This window comes from Nicotiana sylvestris, chromosome 12 (assembly GCF_000393655.2).
Source record: "Nicotiana sylvestris chromosome 12, ASM39365v2, whole genome shotgun sequence".
Lineage (NCBI taxonomy): Eukaryota > Viridiplantae > Streptophyta > Magnoliopsida > Solanales > Solanaceae > Nicotiana > Nicotiana sylvestris.
The window spans coordinates 45,484,703-45,499,595 of NC_091068.1; the positions used below are offsets into that span (position 1 = coordinate 45,484,703).

The 14,893-nt window shown below is 36.1% G+C and overlaps 1 protein-coding gene across 2 annotated transcripts; it reads right to left on the bottom strand.

Annotated features, from left to right (window-relative positions):
• Nucleotides 1-5,077: 5,077 nt before the first annotated feature.
• On the bottom strand, nt 5,078-14,111 carry LOC104246763 (uncharacterized). Of its 2 annotated transcripts, none has more exons than XM_070164836.1 (15): nt 13,965-14,111; nt 13,804-13,885; nt 13,678-13,724; nt 13,509-13,598; nt 13,365-13,418; nt 10,661-10,738; nt 10,500-10,568; nt 10,264-10,419; nt 10,061-10,187; nt 8,705-8,745; nt 8,216-8,305; nt 8,031-8,135; nt 6,091-6,267; nt 5,639-5,748; nt 5,078-5,531 (listed from the first exon to the last, which is right to left on the bottom strand). In XM_070164836.1, the coding sequence occupies exons 1-15, from the start codon at nt 13,998-14,000 to the stop codon at nt 5,456-5,458; spliced, it is 1,338 nt and encodes a 445-aa protein (XP_070020937.1). In that variant the 5' UTR covers nt 14,001-14,111; the 3' UTR covers nt 5,078-5,455. The 2 variants fall into 2 exon arrangements, 1 of the variants encoding a protein (XP_070020937.1); XR_011404175.1 differs by having other exon boundaries at nt 5,365-5,531; nt 5,639-5,794.
• Nucleotides 14,112-14,893: the final 782 nt, after the last annotated feature.

The following is a 14,893-nucleotide window of genomic DNA, read 5'->3' on the forward strand; positions in this document are numbered from 1 at the left end:
CAGTTAAATACTACGTTATGTGTGTTGTCTTGTCGATCTGAAAAGCTATCCGCCTGCGAAAAAGTTGTTTTGTATCCGAAAGAATCTTTAACACGCAAAGCATAGTGCGGTTAAATACTATGTTATGTGTGAGCATAGCGCGGTTAAATACTACGTTATGTGTGTTGTCTTGTCGATCTGAAAAGCTACCCGCCTACGAAAAAGATATTTTGTATCTGAAAGAATCTTTAACACGTGAAGCATAGCGCGGTTAAATACTACGTTATGTGTGAGCACAACGCGGTTAAATACTACATTATGTGTGTTATCTTGCCTATAAATAACTGGCACATTTTATTTATTTTATGCTCTTAACCATAACAAATAGCAAAACTTTCCATAAAAGTAGGGGGTTTTCACTTTAACAAATGTCTGAACACATTTATGTACCAATATACCAATGTGGCAAACGTTGTATGGTGGCGGACAGTTAGGATGATGGTCAAGTTGGGCGCAGATACTGGATGTGTATGAACAGGTTTGGAGGCAACAACGGAAATTATTTCAATTTTGAGGTATGGCTTGATGAACCCTAAAGCAGGAATGCTACAAAGAGTCTTTGCAGTTTTATCATGATTTGACCAAAAGATACGAACGTGATGAGATTACGTATAAATGAGAAATTTCGACATTGAAAGAGAAACTAAAAGAGGCAGAAGAATAAAAAACTAAGCTTGAAGAGAAATTTAAGTGGTTGGAGAAAAGAATACTAGGCGGTCGTGACTAAACAATGACATGTATGTGTTGAGTGTAGTAGTTTATCTTTATGTTTTCCGAGTCATGTGTTTTCATTAGTTGTACTGAATTTAAATTATGTTAAGTTGCTATGTTTGTATTTGTGTTGTATTATTAAAATAAGAATCGGGGAAATAAAAACATAATGCGCATATAATGTAAACATAAAAAATTATTGTTATTATTTACACAAAATAATATTTACATAAAATACAAAAACAATCAATGTGTCCTACAGCTTGTGTGCTTCAATGCAGCCGCTGGCCTGAGGCGCATCCCATCCCGCCCCGCTACGCTATCAGGAGTGGGATAGCCCTACCTCTATGGTAATGCTCTGGCGCCACATAAAACAGGGTCATGTACTAAGCGCTCATCCTCTAGGACTCGCTGCAGTGTCCGGGCAGCCAGCTCTGCAACCTGCCGGCCATAATCGTGCAAAATGGCCGCTCCTTCACCGGTATGTTGTTGCATCTGCAGTCCCAACTGGTAGAATAGATGTAGGCCAATAACCTGCACAACGTGTAAAATATAAATTACAGAACGCTAGGTTACATTTATATAAGTAAGAATACCAAATAACATACCCGTGTCTCGTGCCGCCCGGCGTATGCAACGTATCGACCGCCAGCTCGATAAATGGGATTCTCGATGAAAAGTCGGGTAACGCCGCAGTACCAGGGCATATAATCATGAAAAGTATCTGTCTCGGTGAGGGGGGTGGAATCAGGTCAGCTCGCCGGTCCCAAGTATCGACCTGCGCCTCTAGTCATGCCACATATGCGTCGTCCACCCTGGAACGATCAACCCGCTGGTAATGTGTAGGCTACCATGTGGGCGGTCTCGGTATAACCTACGGACGGCCAAACTGGCGAAGTACCCGATTCGTGGCATGATGCTCCACAATATCGAGGCACATCATCGGGACGGAAGAGCTCCAAATAAGTCGGCTGGCCGAGCAATAATCGGGCAGGCCACCTATCAACTCGTCGTTGTATGGCGTCTAGATGAACTATTAAGTAACAACAGTAAATGTGAGTATACGCAACACATGTGAAGCTATGCCAAGTAAACATAGGTATACATTTACCTGTGCGCCCTCTAGCATATCTAACAAATCCCTACAAAGGGGGAGATTATGCCGAGCCTCGTAGATATGTACGTATCCCCACCGGAGAACCCACCTCCTGGCTAGAGGGAGAAACAGAGGTGGTACATCCGGAGGTAATTGTGGTAGAGGTGGATGCAACTACAGGAACCTCTCCCAAGCCCAAACCTAATACAAAGTTGACGTAAAATTTAAGATATATTTTTACTAGATATGTTATAATGAATAGAGTATTCGAATATGTTATCACCTGTAGCAGCGGCAAAAATCCACATACGTCATGTTGGGTGCCATGCTCGCCTGGCACATCTGCTTGTACAAGTAGGCAAGAACAACAGCACCCCAGTTGTATTGGGGTAAACCATCTAGCCGCTCAAGATGATGAAGAAATATCAAGCTAACTAGGTTCCCCGAAGTGTTCGGGAACAAGACCCCTCTAAACATAAGGAGTAGCAGCAACCTCGTATATCGGTGAATATGCAGATCATCTGTCTCGCCACTGATGTCGGGGTGCAATATCTCCAAATGCTGTCGAATAGAGATCAAACTCAAGCGACTGGCCCCTGCATGTGCTGTCTCATCCTGTGGCCGGAAACCAGTGAGTTGCTGCAGCATGTCCAGGTACTGCCCACGTGTCATCTCTCTCATGCCATGTGGCAGAGCGACGGGGTATCCATCAACAGGCAGCCCATATAAAACCTTCATGTCCTGTAGTGTGATGGTGGCCTCGCCAATGGGCAAGTGGAATGTGTGCGTCTCCGGTCTCCACCGCTTTATCAGGGCCATGACCAAAGACCAATCGAGTTGCAGCTGCCCGATCTCCAAAATCTTGTAGAAGCTCGTTCCCGCAGGCGTCTGGCTACACGGGGATGGAGAACTTTGTCCTTCATAAAATCCCACATGTCGTCCACTCTCCTGGCGCGGAGAGACTGGGCCAGTAACTCTCCCTCTCATATGTGGGCGGACCTATGATCGTCCTATAACGAAAGTAGCTCATCGCAGAAAGGTCTGGGATGCATAGGCGGCATATCCATGTCGTCTATTGTAAATTAAACAACATTAATTACATGTTTGTTTGAAAATTAAATAATTAATTTTTATAATTGTATAATATTTAATTATTAAGTATTCACATATGAGTTCCAGGCTCGATATTTGAGGCACAATAGCACTAAACTATCCTGAATTCTTGTATATGTTAGTTTTATTATTTTACATGTTAGTTTCATAATTTTATATATTTTTTTGTAGATTAAATAATTAATTTTTATAATTATACAATATTTAATTGGACAGAGTATTCACATATGGGTTCCAGGCTCGATATTTGAGGCCTAGTAGCACCAAACTATCATGAATTCTTGTATGTGTTAGTTTTATTATTTTACATGTTAGTTTCATAATTTTATATATTGGTTTTGTAAATTAAATAATTAATTTTTATAATTATATAATATTTAATTGGACAGAGTATTCACATATGGGTTCCAGGCTCGATATTTGAGGCCCAGTAGCACCAAGCTATCCTAAATTTTTGTATGTGTCAGTTTTGTTATTTTACATGTTAGTTTTATAATTTTATATGTTTGTTTTGTAAATTAAATAATTAATTTTTACGATTATACAATATTTAATTGGACAGAGTATTCACATATGGGTTCCAGGCTCGATATTTGAGGTCCAGTAGCACCCAACTATCTTTAATTCTTGTATGTGTTAGTTTTATTATTTTACATTTTAGTTTTATAATTTTATATGTTTGTTAGTAAATTAAATAATTAAGTTTTGTAAATTGGACAGAGTTTGTGTTTGATCTATCAGTATAAGAGATACTTAAACTACAGGGATACTACGCTAAAAGGTTCTATATTTTACTACGCTAAAAGGGCACTATATTATTAGTCTTTAAGCAAATAAATAATCTAAACTAGATAAAAACAACAAACACATTTTTATCACAAAACATTCACGAAAATACATATAAAATAGTAAAAGTAATTTATTAACAAACAATAATGATTTCTCAATTTTTACATATTTTTTAAGAAGACTAATATCTTAGTCCGGATAAAAATAACATATCAGTTTAATCACAAAAAAAAAACACAAAACAGCATGGAACACATTCAAAACAACTAGTATGCATTATTTATATGAGTTTCGACATAAACTAAATCGGAATACCTCGATTTATGTTTTTCGGAAAGTTGAAGAATTGAAAATTTGAGTCCGAAACAAGCAACCCACAACAATAGAAGGCTTGTCTAGGATGTGGGACCAACACTCTTTACTTTTTGTGGGACAAATGGGGTCCACTCAAGTTTTTTATCGAGTTAATTGGGGGGGGGGGGGGAGCGCAGAATTTTAAAAAAAAATGGGGGAGCTTTTATAAATCGCGCTATATATACCTGTCTTATCAGCTTCCAGGTATAACGCATTTTACAAAGGCGTTTTATATATAACGCTCCTTTAAAGAGCATTATACCTTACGTCCAAAACGGACGTTAAAGTATAGTGCCCTTTAAAAGGGCGTTATACATATTTTGGTTACTAAGTTTTTTTTTCACACATTTCCGTTATTTTAGTCCAAAAAAAATACATTTTGGTTCCAGTTGGACCCGATAGTATAACGAAGGTCAATTTTAAACAATAATTAATAGTAGAGGGACATATTAGACCTTTTACTATTTTAAAAATGGATCAAATATGGATAAGATCCATATTACCCACTTAAAAAATAAATAACTAATGGGTTTAACTTTTACATTTGCAAAGACACAAATTAAAAGTTCCTCAAATTTGGGTGACTAAGAATTCTCTCAAAAATGATAATATTCAAAAGGTCACGGTTAATATGAATATTCATATTATCCGACGGCTAACCCATTTTCTATCCGTATTAAATATGGGTTGGGTTGAATATTCTACCAGTTTTTTTATTACCTATTTTCGACCCGCTCATATTCGACCCTACCCGCGTGTTTGCTACCCCAGGATAGACCGAGAGTCCCCTTAACACGAAAGCAAAAATCCAGGAAAAAGGAAAAAAGACTTAATGAATTTCACGAAAATACACACATTCTCGACATACTAGCGAAGTTTGACTAAACACAGAAGTTTAAAAAAGATTGACTTTTAAAATTATGGACTAAAACAAGCCATAAAAAATTATATGACTATAAATTATCTCATTAATGATAAATTAAAAACTTCAAAGTTAAATTATTTCTAAATATGAAATATGACATTCTTTTTAGGACATGCTAAGAAAAGTATGATACATGGGTTGGGAACTTGGGATAAAGGGAGTAATGAATAGTTTTCACGTTTTCATTTATTCCCCCTATTGAAGAATAAAGTTTATGTATACACAACTAACTAGTATAGAACACATTGCCCGAAAAAGAAAAAAAAAACACATCCCCGCAATTACATGAAGGAAAATAGTGAATATTTTCTCAAGTATCAAATAATTCATATAATGATTTTTCTTTTTTCCTCTTTTTTTTTTTTTGTGCCTTCATTATCCATTCGCCATGTGATTGTTGGCTCAACTTCACAAACCCACTTTCAATATTACAGGACTCTAACCGAGCCATCTTGCTTCAACGTCACGAGACTGTTCTCGATGTTCCTTAGAACAGGTGTATAGCTGGAAAATATTTAAATGGTAGTTAATAACAAGGTTATCAGAAGCATACAAAACAACAATTGGAAGAACAAAACAAGCTTTAAGACTAAATGAGATTAGATGCATACATGCGAGTGAGACTATTGTATGCTTGCGTGGCCTGCTGGAGCCGTGCATTGAGCTGCAAGATTTCAGCAGATAGTGCTTCTGCTTTGCTCTGCTCTTTAGCTAGCTGACCCTAAACGAATAACCAATTGGAAGGACATCAATGATATCGTCTTATACTGCACAATATCACAATGAGAAGGAATCCAATCGAACTTTCAATACGTATCTTGAGGAAAAAATCTGTGTCATAACCAACTGTTCAAAAGTTGCTGTATACATGCACGAATGAAAAGAGTAGCTCCTTTAATACAGTTTTAATGCATCCTATTGTTTGCTATTTGACCTAATGAATGTACACGGCACAGGTGACAATTGCCTATAGCATTTCACGATATAAGTGAACCAGATTCAAATTCAGATAGCACATGGTAACAATATTCTATAAACAATGAATAAGATTTCGATGAATTACCTTGATGGAGAGGATTTCAGCATATTGTGTGCCTTGAAATTCATTTTTGCTGCCTTTGATGGATCCTGAAACGCCTTCCTGGATTAGGTTGTTTGCAGTTGCTATTGCAGCTTGGTCTGTCCTCAACTTATCTAATATGGCACGAAGCTCCTCATTTTGCTTGAGACAATCTTTGACCTGCATGGGAGTACACCAAAAGAGAAACCCATTCGGAAAATTGGAGCAACGTTACTGAGGGTGTAATAAAGTACTACAAAATTTGAAGAAAACAATCTCATTCGCCAAAGAAAGAATTACATTCAACCAACTGATTTCATCTAAAGGCAGAAGTTAGATAAATGAGAGTGTCCTTCTGTATAAGAATTTTGCTGAAGCACAGCTAATGCTTAAGGAGTAAAGAAGAAAATCATGTGTAGCCAAACGAGTATTTGACCAAATATCATCCCTAGTTCTACCCTAGCTTCCACTACACTTATCGTATTCCACTTAACAAACAACATCCTTAAAGTTTGCAAATTTAGCCAAAAACATCCCCACCATTACTTTTTCCATCTTTTCTAACAGAACTCTCTCTTTTGTTACGTGCATTGCTTCGTCTTTTCTTCTTCTAAATAATTTCCAATAAACAGTTCAAAGAACAGAAAAGCAACTGACTAATCGGCCGGACACTAAATCAGCAATTCTAAACACCTTCTCCAAAGATTTACCCTTTCTTCTCTTTACATTCAAAACCTCTCAGATCCAACCCTATTGCTCATATGTAAAGAAAGCTCAGGAGAGAGAGAGAGAATGGGAAAGGGTAAACTATCCAGAGATGAGACTGTAGAAATACACAGCAGAAAATCATGAAATAAACCTTACAGATATATGGCATGCACTTTATCAAGAAAAATGAAACCATTATTCAATTTATAAGCTAAAGCCCAGGTTATGTTCTTCTTCTTTTCCTTTTTCCTTCGTATACCCAGGAAACTTGACTTACTTTGTATGGTCAGTTTGGTCTTAATTTAGCTACTAACAAATGATGCAAGAAGTTGTATGGGATGAAGGTTTAGATCGGGCCGTTTGGAACTAAAAGACTCATTCCTGATCCCTCGATGGAGAAAGAGCTTAGAGCTAGAAATTATTGAAGGTGTTACGGTTTTGCTAATTTAAAAAAAATAATAATAATAAATAAAATAAATATATTAGCAAAACTGTAACACCTTAAATAATTTTGGTTTTGCTAATTTATTTCATGCAGCAATTGATTTTGTTCTTTAAAGAGCTTGTGGGAAATTTTAAAAGGAAAACAAGAAAAGCTACATGAAGTCCATGTGATAAATGGATGTTCCGTTAGAATAAGATGAAAAAGCTAACAGAGGATGTTTTTGGTTAAGTTTAACGGTTTGTTGCCTGTTAAGTGAGATAATAGGAGGATGTAAAGAAAGTTAGGGTGAAACAATAGGGAAGATTTATTCTGACTTAAAGAAAGGTTAGACATCTTTTTTCTTGTCAATGGTACTATTAGCGCTTCAAAATTGATATCAATCAACAGATGTTTCTTCACACATAGACCAAGACTATTTGGTTTGAGGAGGGTTAACAAGTTGCAGGACTGATTTTCCTAGTTCATCCCAGGTAATTTCTTATGCAATTATCCATACTTTTTTATTTCCAACCTCATGAGAGAAACGACACTCATAGTTCCCTTCCACCAATCTATCAACTATTTATCACAATCGAAGATTATGTTAAAAGTAAGGTATAAGAGATAACAGCAGTTATTTACAGTAGAACCATGCAATGTGATCTAGCGAAAGTAAAGCATGATTTACCACTATTGAAACAGGACTGGGAAGTAATTACATAGAAGAATATCTTAAAGATCCTGCAAAGTAATGTGCATAGGCACCATACCATCTGTTCATCCTCATTTAACTTCAAGATCTTGAAAATACCTGATTCTCCCACTGCACGGCCACCCCTAGAGCTTCTTGATGAGCGGACGACAGATTGTAATTTTCCTCAAATAGCCTCTCTATCTCCGAGGATTGTGAATCAATCTGAAAACAACAGAATAGAATGGTTTCCAATTTCACATAGCAAAATGAGAAGAAAAAGAAAGACAGATAAGAGGTTTTACCTCCATTAGAAGTTTCTGCCGGCTACTTTCCAATCTTTCAATAGCCACAGCCATATCATGTAATTGCTTTTCAAGCCTCACCTTGTCTTCCTGGAAGGGTGGAATAAGACCTTAAACTAACATCATTCCACCAAAACTTTATAATACATAATCTCTTTTTGAACTGCATTATAATACATAACCTTTGGACCATAGTTACCAAAGAACAACGGAACTTTTCTGAAGGGGCCAAAAGGATAAAGGGAATTAGCTAGAAAGTTAGCATGGTAAATAGACCAAAAGAAACAAAAATGAAATTGAGGAACAGTTTTACACAGCAAAAACTGACTCATCAGGGCAATTACACACAATGGGACTTAGCGGCGTGATTTAAGAAACAACAATTTTAATCTCACCGGCCAATCATTTTCCTTTTCTACAGAAAAACATAATAGCCAACTCAAATTCAAAACATTGAAAAATATTATCAACTGCAGACACATTGATTACCCCCGAGAATGTCTTCTGGGATGCCTTTCCGGTGACTTCATCTGTAATACACATAACAGAAATATAGAAAAGATCAACAGATATCACGAGAAAGCCAACTGGTTGTTAAATGATAGATAACAAATACAAAACCAAAGGCTCATATAACGCAAATGATTTCTAATTAACTATCTTCGGTGATTCTTGTTTCTTATTCACTTCCTAAATTTTTTAGTGACTCTACTAATTTCTCATTGTTTGCATCCCCCTCACTTGCTTCAATATGACCTCCATTACTTTCTATTAATATTGATTGACATGAAATTATTGTATAGTAACCTTCATCAATCCATATTGGCTCTTCTGACATTGTTGAGTGCGCACACCCAATTTTTGAGCTTATAACTACTATTTTGCCTTTTCCTCCGAAGTCTTTCGTTTCCTTAATCTTGGGATAAATCTCTTGAACTTATAAAATAGCCATTCATTTTCTCTTCTTTTATTTTTTTTGATAATGATCCAATAGCCATAGCCTTTATTTCCTGGCCAGAAAAGAAATAGTTATACCAACAATTCAATATTTTCAGCTATTTCCAACATTCTATTGCTTTCCCTTCTCAATAACCTTTTAGATCTTGTTTCCAATGCTGACTACCCTCCATCCTCCGTCCTAGACAATCTCAAGACTGATCAAGGAAGCCTTGTTCTTCCCTGCACTACTTCAAACAGAACATATCTCCCACATCTATTGAAGTTTCAGAAGACCTTGTACAGGTACAATGATTTTTTCTTTTTGCCATTTTCAACTTACTTTTCCAATTCCCCCAAATGCTAGTTTTAAGATGAGCAAAGCCAGTTTGCGTATCTTCTTATCAAATAGAATTTTTCCAACAAAACTTTTCTTCCTTTCAACAAGCTCGTACACAGTGCCATATTTCCTATGAATTTGTTTGACTTTGAATTTGTTTGACTTCAAATCATTTTTACCCGATGAGTAAGAAAGATTACCTTTTCCATATGCAAATGAAAGGATAGCACTGATTATTTTCTCATCATCACAATGAGGCCTTTTAATCTTCACAAAGAACTAGCATTTTAATATGTTGACTTTTTAACTTTTATAGAGTAATGTGTATGTGTATAATTTGACTGTGGATAACGTAGTTTCACTCCGAAAAATTCCTATTGATATAAAAAAAAGGTCAGAAGTAAGCAAGCAGTCAAGTCATAAATAAAGATCCGAAATTTCCTAAAACCTTTATTTGGGATGTATCATGGTTCAGCAAATATGACAAGAAACAATAGTGCTTGTATTTACTTTTATACTAATTCTAAAAGCTAAGCACTTTAAATCTAACAAAATTGAATGATAAATACCTGAGACCTTATTGGACATAACAGCAAGCTTCTCTTCCAAATCCTGCTTTTGAGAAGTTAGTGTAGATATGCGCGCTTGCTCCTCCACTAACTGCTGTCTTTCTTGTTGCCTCAACAGGGTCATTTGCTGTAAGTTTAAAATGGTATAGCAAATAAAATAAAGCATTAAGAGAGAATCCAGACAACATAAACAAACAATGTACCTCTAATTGAGATTTGAGATTTGCCAGCTCCTTCTCCATAACATGCATATGATCTGGCGGAAAATTCATTGAATTTACACCACTAACAGGACCGGACATTGCTTGCTGCTGTAATGAGTTAAGTTCTGCTCTTAGCGCTGCTGCATCCTCTTCAGCCTAATCCCAAAAGGATTCACAATGTATTAAGGTATACTATTCCACACAACTCATTTTAATGCAAGAAAATATATGCATACCCGATATTGTTCCTCTTCTACTTCCTTCACACGTTTCTTAATTGCACGAAGCTGAGCTGAAAGATCCTCCTATATTTGAAACAGGGTTCATATGAAAAACGAAGATAGAGCAAATATAAGGTTGAAAGAAGCTATGGAATGGTAGTAGAAATGATATGTACTCGTGCAACAACTGCTGCATCCTTTTCCATGGCAACATCCTTGAGTGCTTTTCTTAATGAAGCTACAGTGTTTTGCTCCTGCACTTCGAAAGAAAAGTAAGTGAAGCCACCCATCTACTGAAAAGAGAGCTCAAAAATCTTACCTAAATTCCCTTTTCTTCCTCCTTTGAGCGAATGATAAGACAAATTTCAGAGCGGTTTATCATCCAAGGAAAAGGATCCAAATGTGCAGACATACTCCTCAGTCCCATTTTATGTGAAGATCTTTGACTAGGCACGAAGTTTAAGAAAGAGAGAAGAAAGACTTTGAAGTTTAAACAAGTCATGCATTTGTGTGGCTTTAAAGGGTAAAATTAATAAATTTTAAGTTAAATTGTTCCTAAATATAAAAAAGTGACATTCCTTTTCTTGACAAACTAAAAAGGAAAAGAGTGTCAAAAGAAACGGAAACAGCCTCTCTGCCCCATCGGGGTAGGGGTAAGGTCTGCGTACACACTACCCTCCCCAGACCTCACTTTGTGGGATTTTACTGGGTCGTTGTTGTTGTTGTTGTTGTAGTGTCACAAAAGATGGAGTATTTCAATAGTGAAAGAGCAACTAAGTACTATTGTTGTACTAATATCTTAAATTTAAAGTAAATATGTGGCATCATGACATCATCCATGTATGAGCAGAATAGTGCTAGGTTATGAGATAAAGACTGTATCATAAGGTAATGATATTTGTTTCATACTCCAATGTCTATTACTAACAGCAAAAATGTCCACTGCTTACATCATACTTCATCAAAGTCCTTATATTCACTCCCAATACTTGTTGATTATTAAAAGTTACAATCATTAAAGGGACATTATCAGATGTTACTGTGGTGTAACAGAGATGTGGTAACAAGTAGTGAAAGAGCAACTAAGTACTATTGTTGTACTAATATCTTAAATTTAAAGTAAATATGTGGCATCATGACATCATCCATGTATGAGCAGAATAGTGCTAGGTTATGAGATAAAGACTGTATCATAAGGTAATGATATTTGTTTCATACTCCAATGTCTATTACTAACAGCAAAAATGTCCACTGCTTACATCATACTTCATCAAAGTCCTTATATTCACTCCCAATACTTGTTGATTATTAAAAGTTACAATCATTAAAGGGACATTATCAGATGTTACTGTGGTGTAACAGAGATGTGGTAACAAGTGGTGTTTGAACTTTAGAAGAGGTTATTTTGATTGGGAAGTTGAAGGATGGCTACCTTGCTGCAAGAATTAGGTCTGGTATCACTAGATGCTGAAAATGAGGATTATTTGCCATGGATTGAACAAAGAAATGGTGTTTTCTCTGTACAATCATGCAATAAAAATTTTGTAGCAGCAGAAAATTTTCCTTCATGGCCTTGGAGGATCAATTGGGGAGCCAAAACTCCTTACAAAGTGATATGTTTCAGCTGGATATTGGCTGATGATGGATATTTTGAGGTTTTTGGTCACCTTTGGCATCTCATTTTCAATATCTTTAGGAAAAAATGGGTCATTCTAGCAACCAGTAAGAATCTCCTCTGCAGCTGGATGTATTTCAAAGGAAATAAGAAGCTGAAAACCATACAGAGGGATTAAGAATGAAGCTATCCGGGACCGAGTGGGAGTAGCCTCCGTGGAGGACAAGATGCGGGAGTCGCGGCTGAGATGGTTTGGACATGTTAGGAGAAGAAGCATTGATGCCCCTGTCAGGAGGTGTGAGAGGTTGGCCATGGAGAGTTTGAGAAGGGGTCGAGGTACACCTAAGAAGTACCGGGGAGAAGTGATTAGGCAGGACATGACACTGCTTCAGCTCACTGAGGACATGACACTTGATAGGAGGGTGTGGAGGTCGAGGATTAAGGTAGAAGGTTAGTAGGTAGTTTATAGTGTTCACCGATAGGCTTAGTAGCATGCATGTCCCTTCATATTCTTAGATTTTTATTACGTTATGTGGTTTTGTTCGCCTCAGGTATTGTATTCCCTGTTGTTATTATTTGATACTATTTATATTTTATCTGTCCCTTTTTTTTCTCTTCCATCTTTCTTCCTTCCTTGCTTCCCTCTTCTTCTTCTTGCCCTTCCTGAGCCGAGGGTCTATTGGAAACAGCCTCTCTACATGCATTAAATAGGGGTAAGGTCTGCGTACAGACTACCCTCCCCAGACCCCACATATTGGGATCAAACTGGGTTTGTTGTTGTCGTTGTTGTTGTTGTATGTTTTGGACTATATGGAGGGCAAGAAACTTGAGGTGTTTTGCGGGCAAAGAAATTACTATACGGGTGCTGGAATTTAAATATCTATGTAACTTAGCTACATGGTGTAATCTAGAGAATATGTATGATGAGGGGAGACTGTTAGATTTTATAGATTCATAGCAGAGTTGACCTTCATTCTATTCTAGCAGATGTAACATCCCGTACTCTCTTAGTGCTGGAACTTTCTATGAGTTAAAAAAAGGGACATTTTCGATTTCAAGGATCAGTAGAATTCCATAAACTCTTTAACAACATTCAGAAAAATGATGACTTTCCAATAACTGATCATATGATTAACTTTTTTCCAGAAGAACCCATTCTATCTATCTATGTGGACTATTTACATGACTGGTCTCCATCGTAGAATTATCACTAAAAACAGCATCTTTTTCCTATGACAAAAATGATTAAATACAGCATTATTTACCAGATCATTAAGACGCTTTTGAAACATGTTGTTCTCGGCTTCTTTTGTCTGAAGCTGAACAAGCAAAATTTTAGAAGAAATCAAGAACCATGAGAGATATTCATTAGTACATTGACAAATTATTCTATAAGATAAAAAAAATACCCTTGAGGCCAGTGCTCTATTTGCTTCATCCAGCTCTGCATTATTTTTTTGCACTTGTTTCAATTGAGAAACTAAACCACTCATATCATTCTGCAGTTTGCCAATTACGCATTCACAATAAAGGAAAAAAAAAACGAAAAATTAAGAGAAGAGAAGTGCAAATTGAGACCTCTGATAGTCGAGTTGTACTCTCGGATCTTTTAATCCCCACAACCTCTGCCCGAAAATTAAAAAAAAAAATATTATTAGGATGAGAAGAAGAAAAGAGAAAAGGGTTCAGAAGATTAAAGCATACCATTAGGGATATTGGTAAGATCGGGTCCAGAAGAGATTTTGCTTAATCTCTCTGCTGCTCTCTTTTGACGAATTTCTTCCAACTGAAAAATGTTATATGTAATATCATAAGCAGCGCAGAAGAAACGACGACGACAACTAGCGGAGGAATAAAATTCATACCGTTCGACGGGCAAGGGAGGCGTGGCGAGAGTCCATACCGGAAACCCAATCAAATCGGACTGACGCCTATCTCAGACCCCCGTTTTGCTCAAATCAAATCTTTGTTGCTGTAGCCTGTATGCGTACAAATTTGGAGTGCACAACTGCAATTTTATTTATAAAACAAATAAGTATAAAACATAGTTTTGAACAAATGTGAATATTTTTATTGTGTAAAAACTTTAGATAAATACATTTACTTTAACTAGTATCTGTTTAATAATGGGACATGATGATTTAAATATTTATTTATATGAATAAATAATAAAATTTAATTATTGAGAGAAATTTTATATATAATAATACAACAATTATTTAAATGCCAAAAAATATTATTAAATTAGCATAATACATGAATTTAAAATAAAAAAACATCATCAAAACTTAAACAAATGATCAATTTTATCATGTTAGTTAGATAATTATGTATTATAGTTTAAAGGTATTTAATGTGATGATATCTTAACGTACAATTCTTTGTGGACAATATTTTTTTGTGTATGTTTCCTCCTAATGTTTTGGTTGCTCTGCCTTAACCAAAACTCTTGTTGTCAATCTTGATATCCCTCTTGAAAGTGCAACATACAGTTGTTCGTGCGAAAATATATTGCAGTAAATATAGTCCAATATTTAGGGTGTTTGTCCTTATGATTTATGTATTATATTTGCAAAACATAAACATAGTAATAATTATTTCAGACAAATTTAAAAGGATATTCCATAGTTTCGAAAGACGAAAGCTGAATTCGGGGATAAGAATATACTTAGAAGCACATTGACCAGTATCATAATTTTTGCATGTCTGACGTTATTGTCAAAACTTCTATATACCATTTGTGTGTTATTACATAAGTTATTCGGCATATCTAAGTTTTTCAGTAGCATGACAG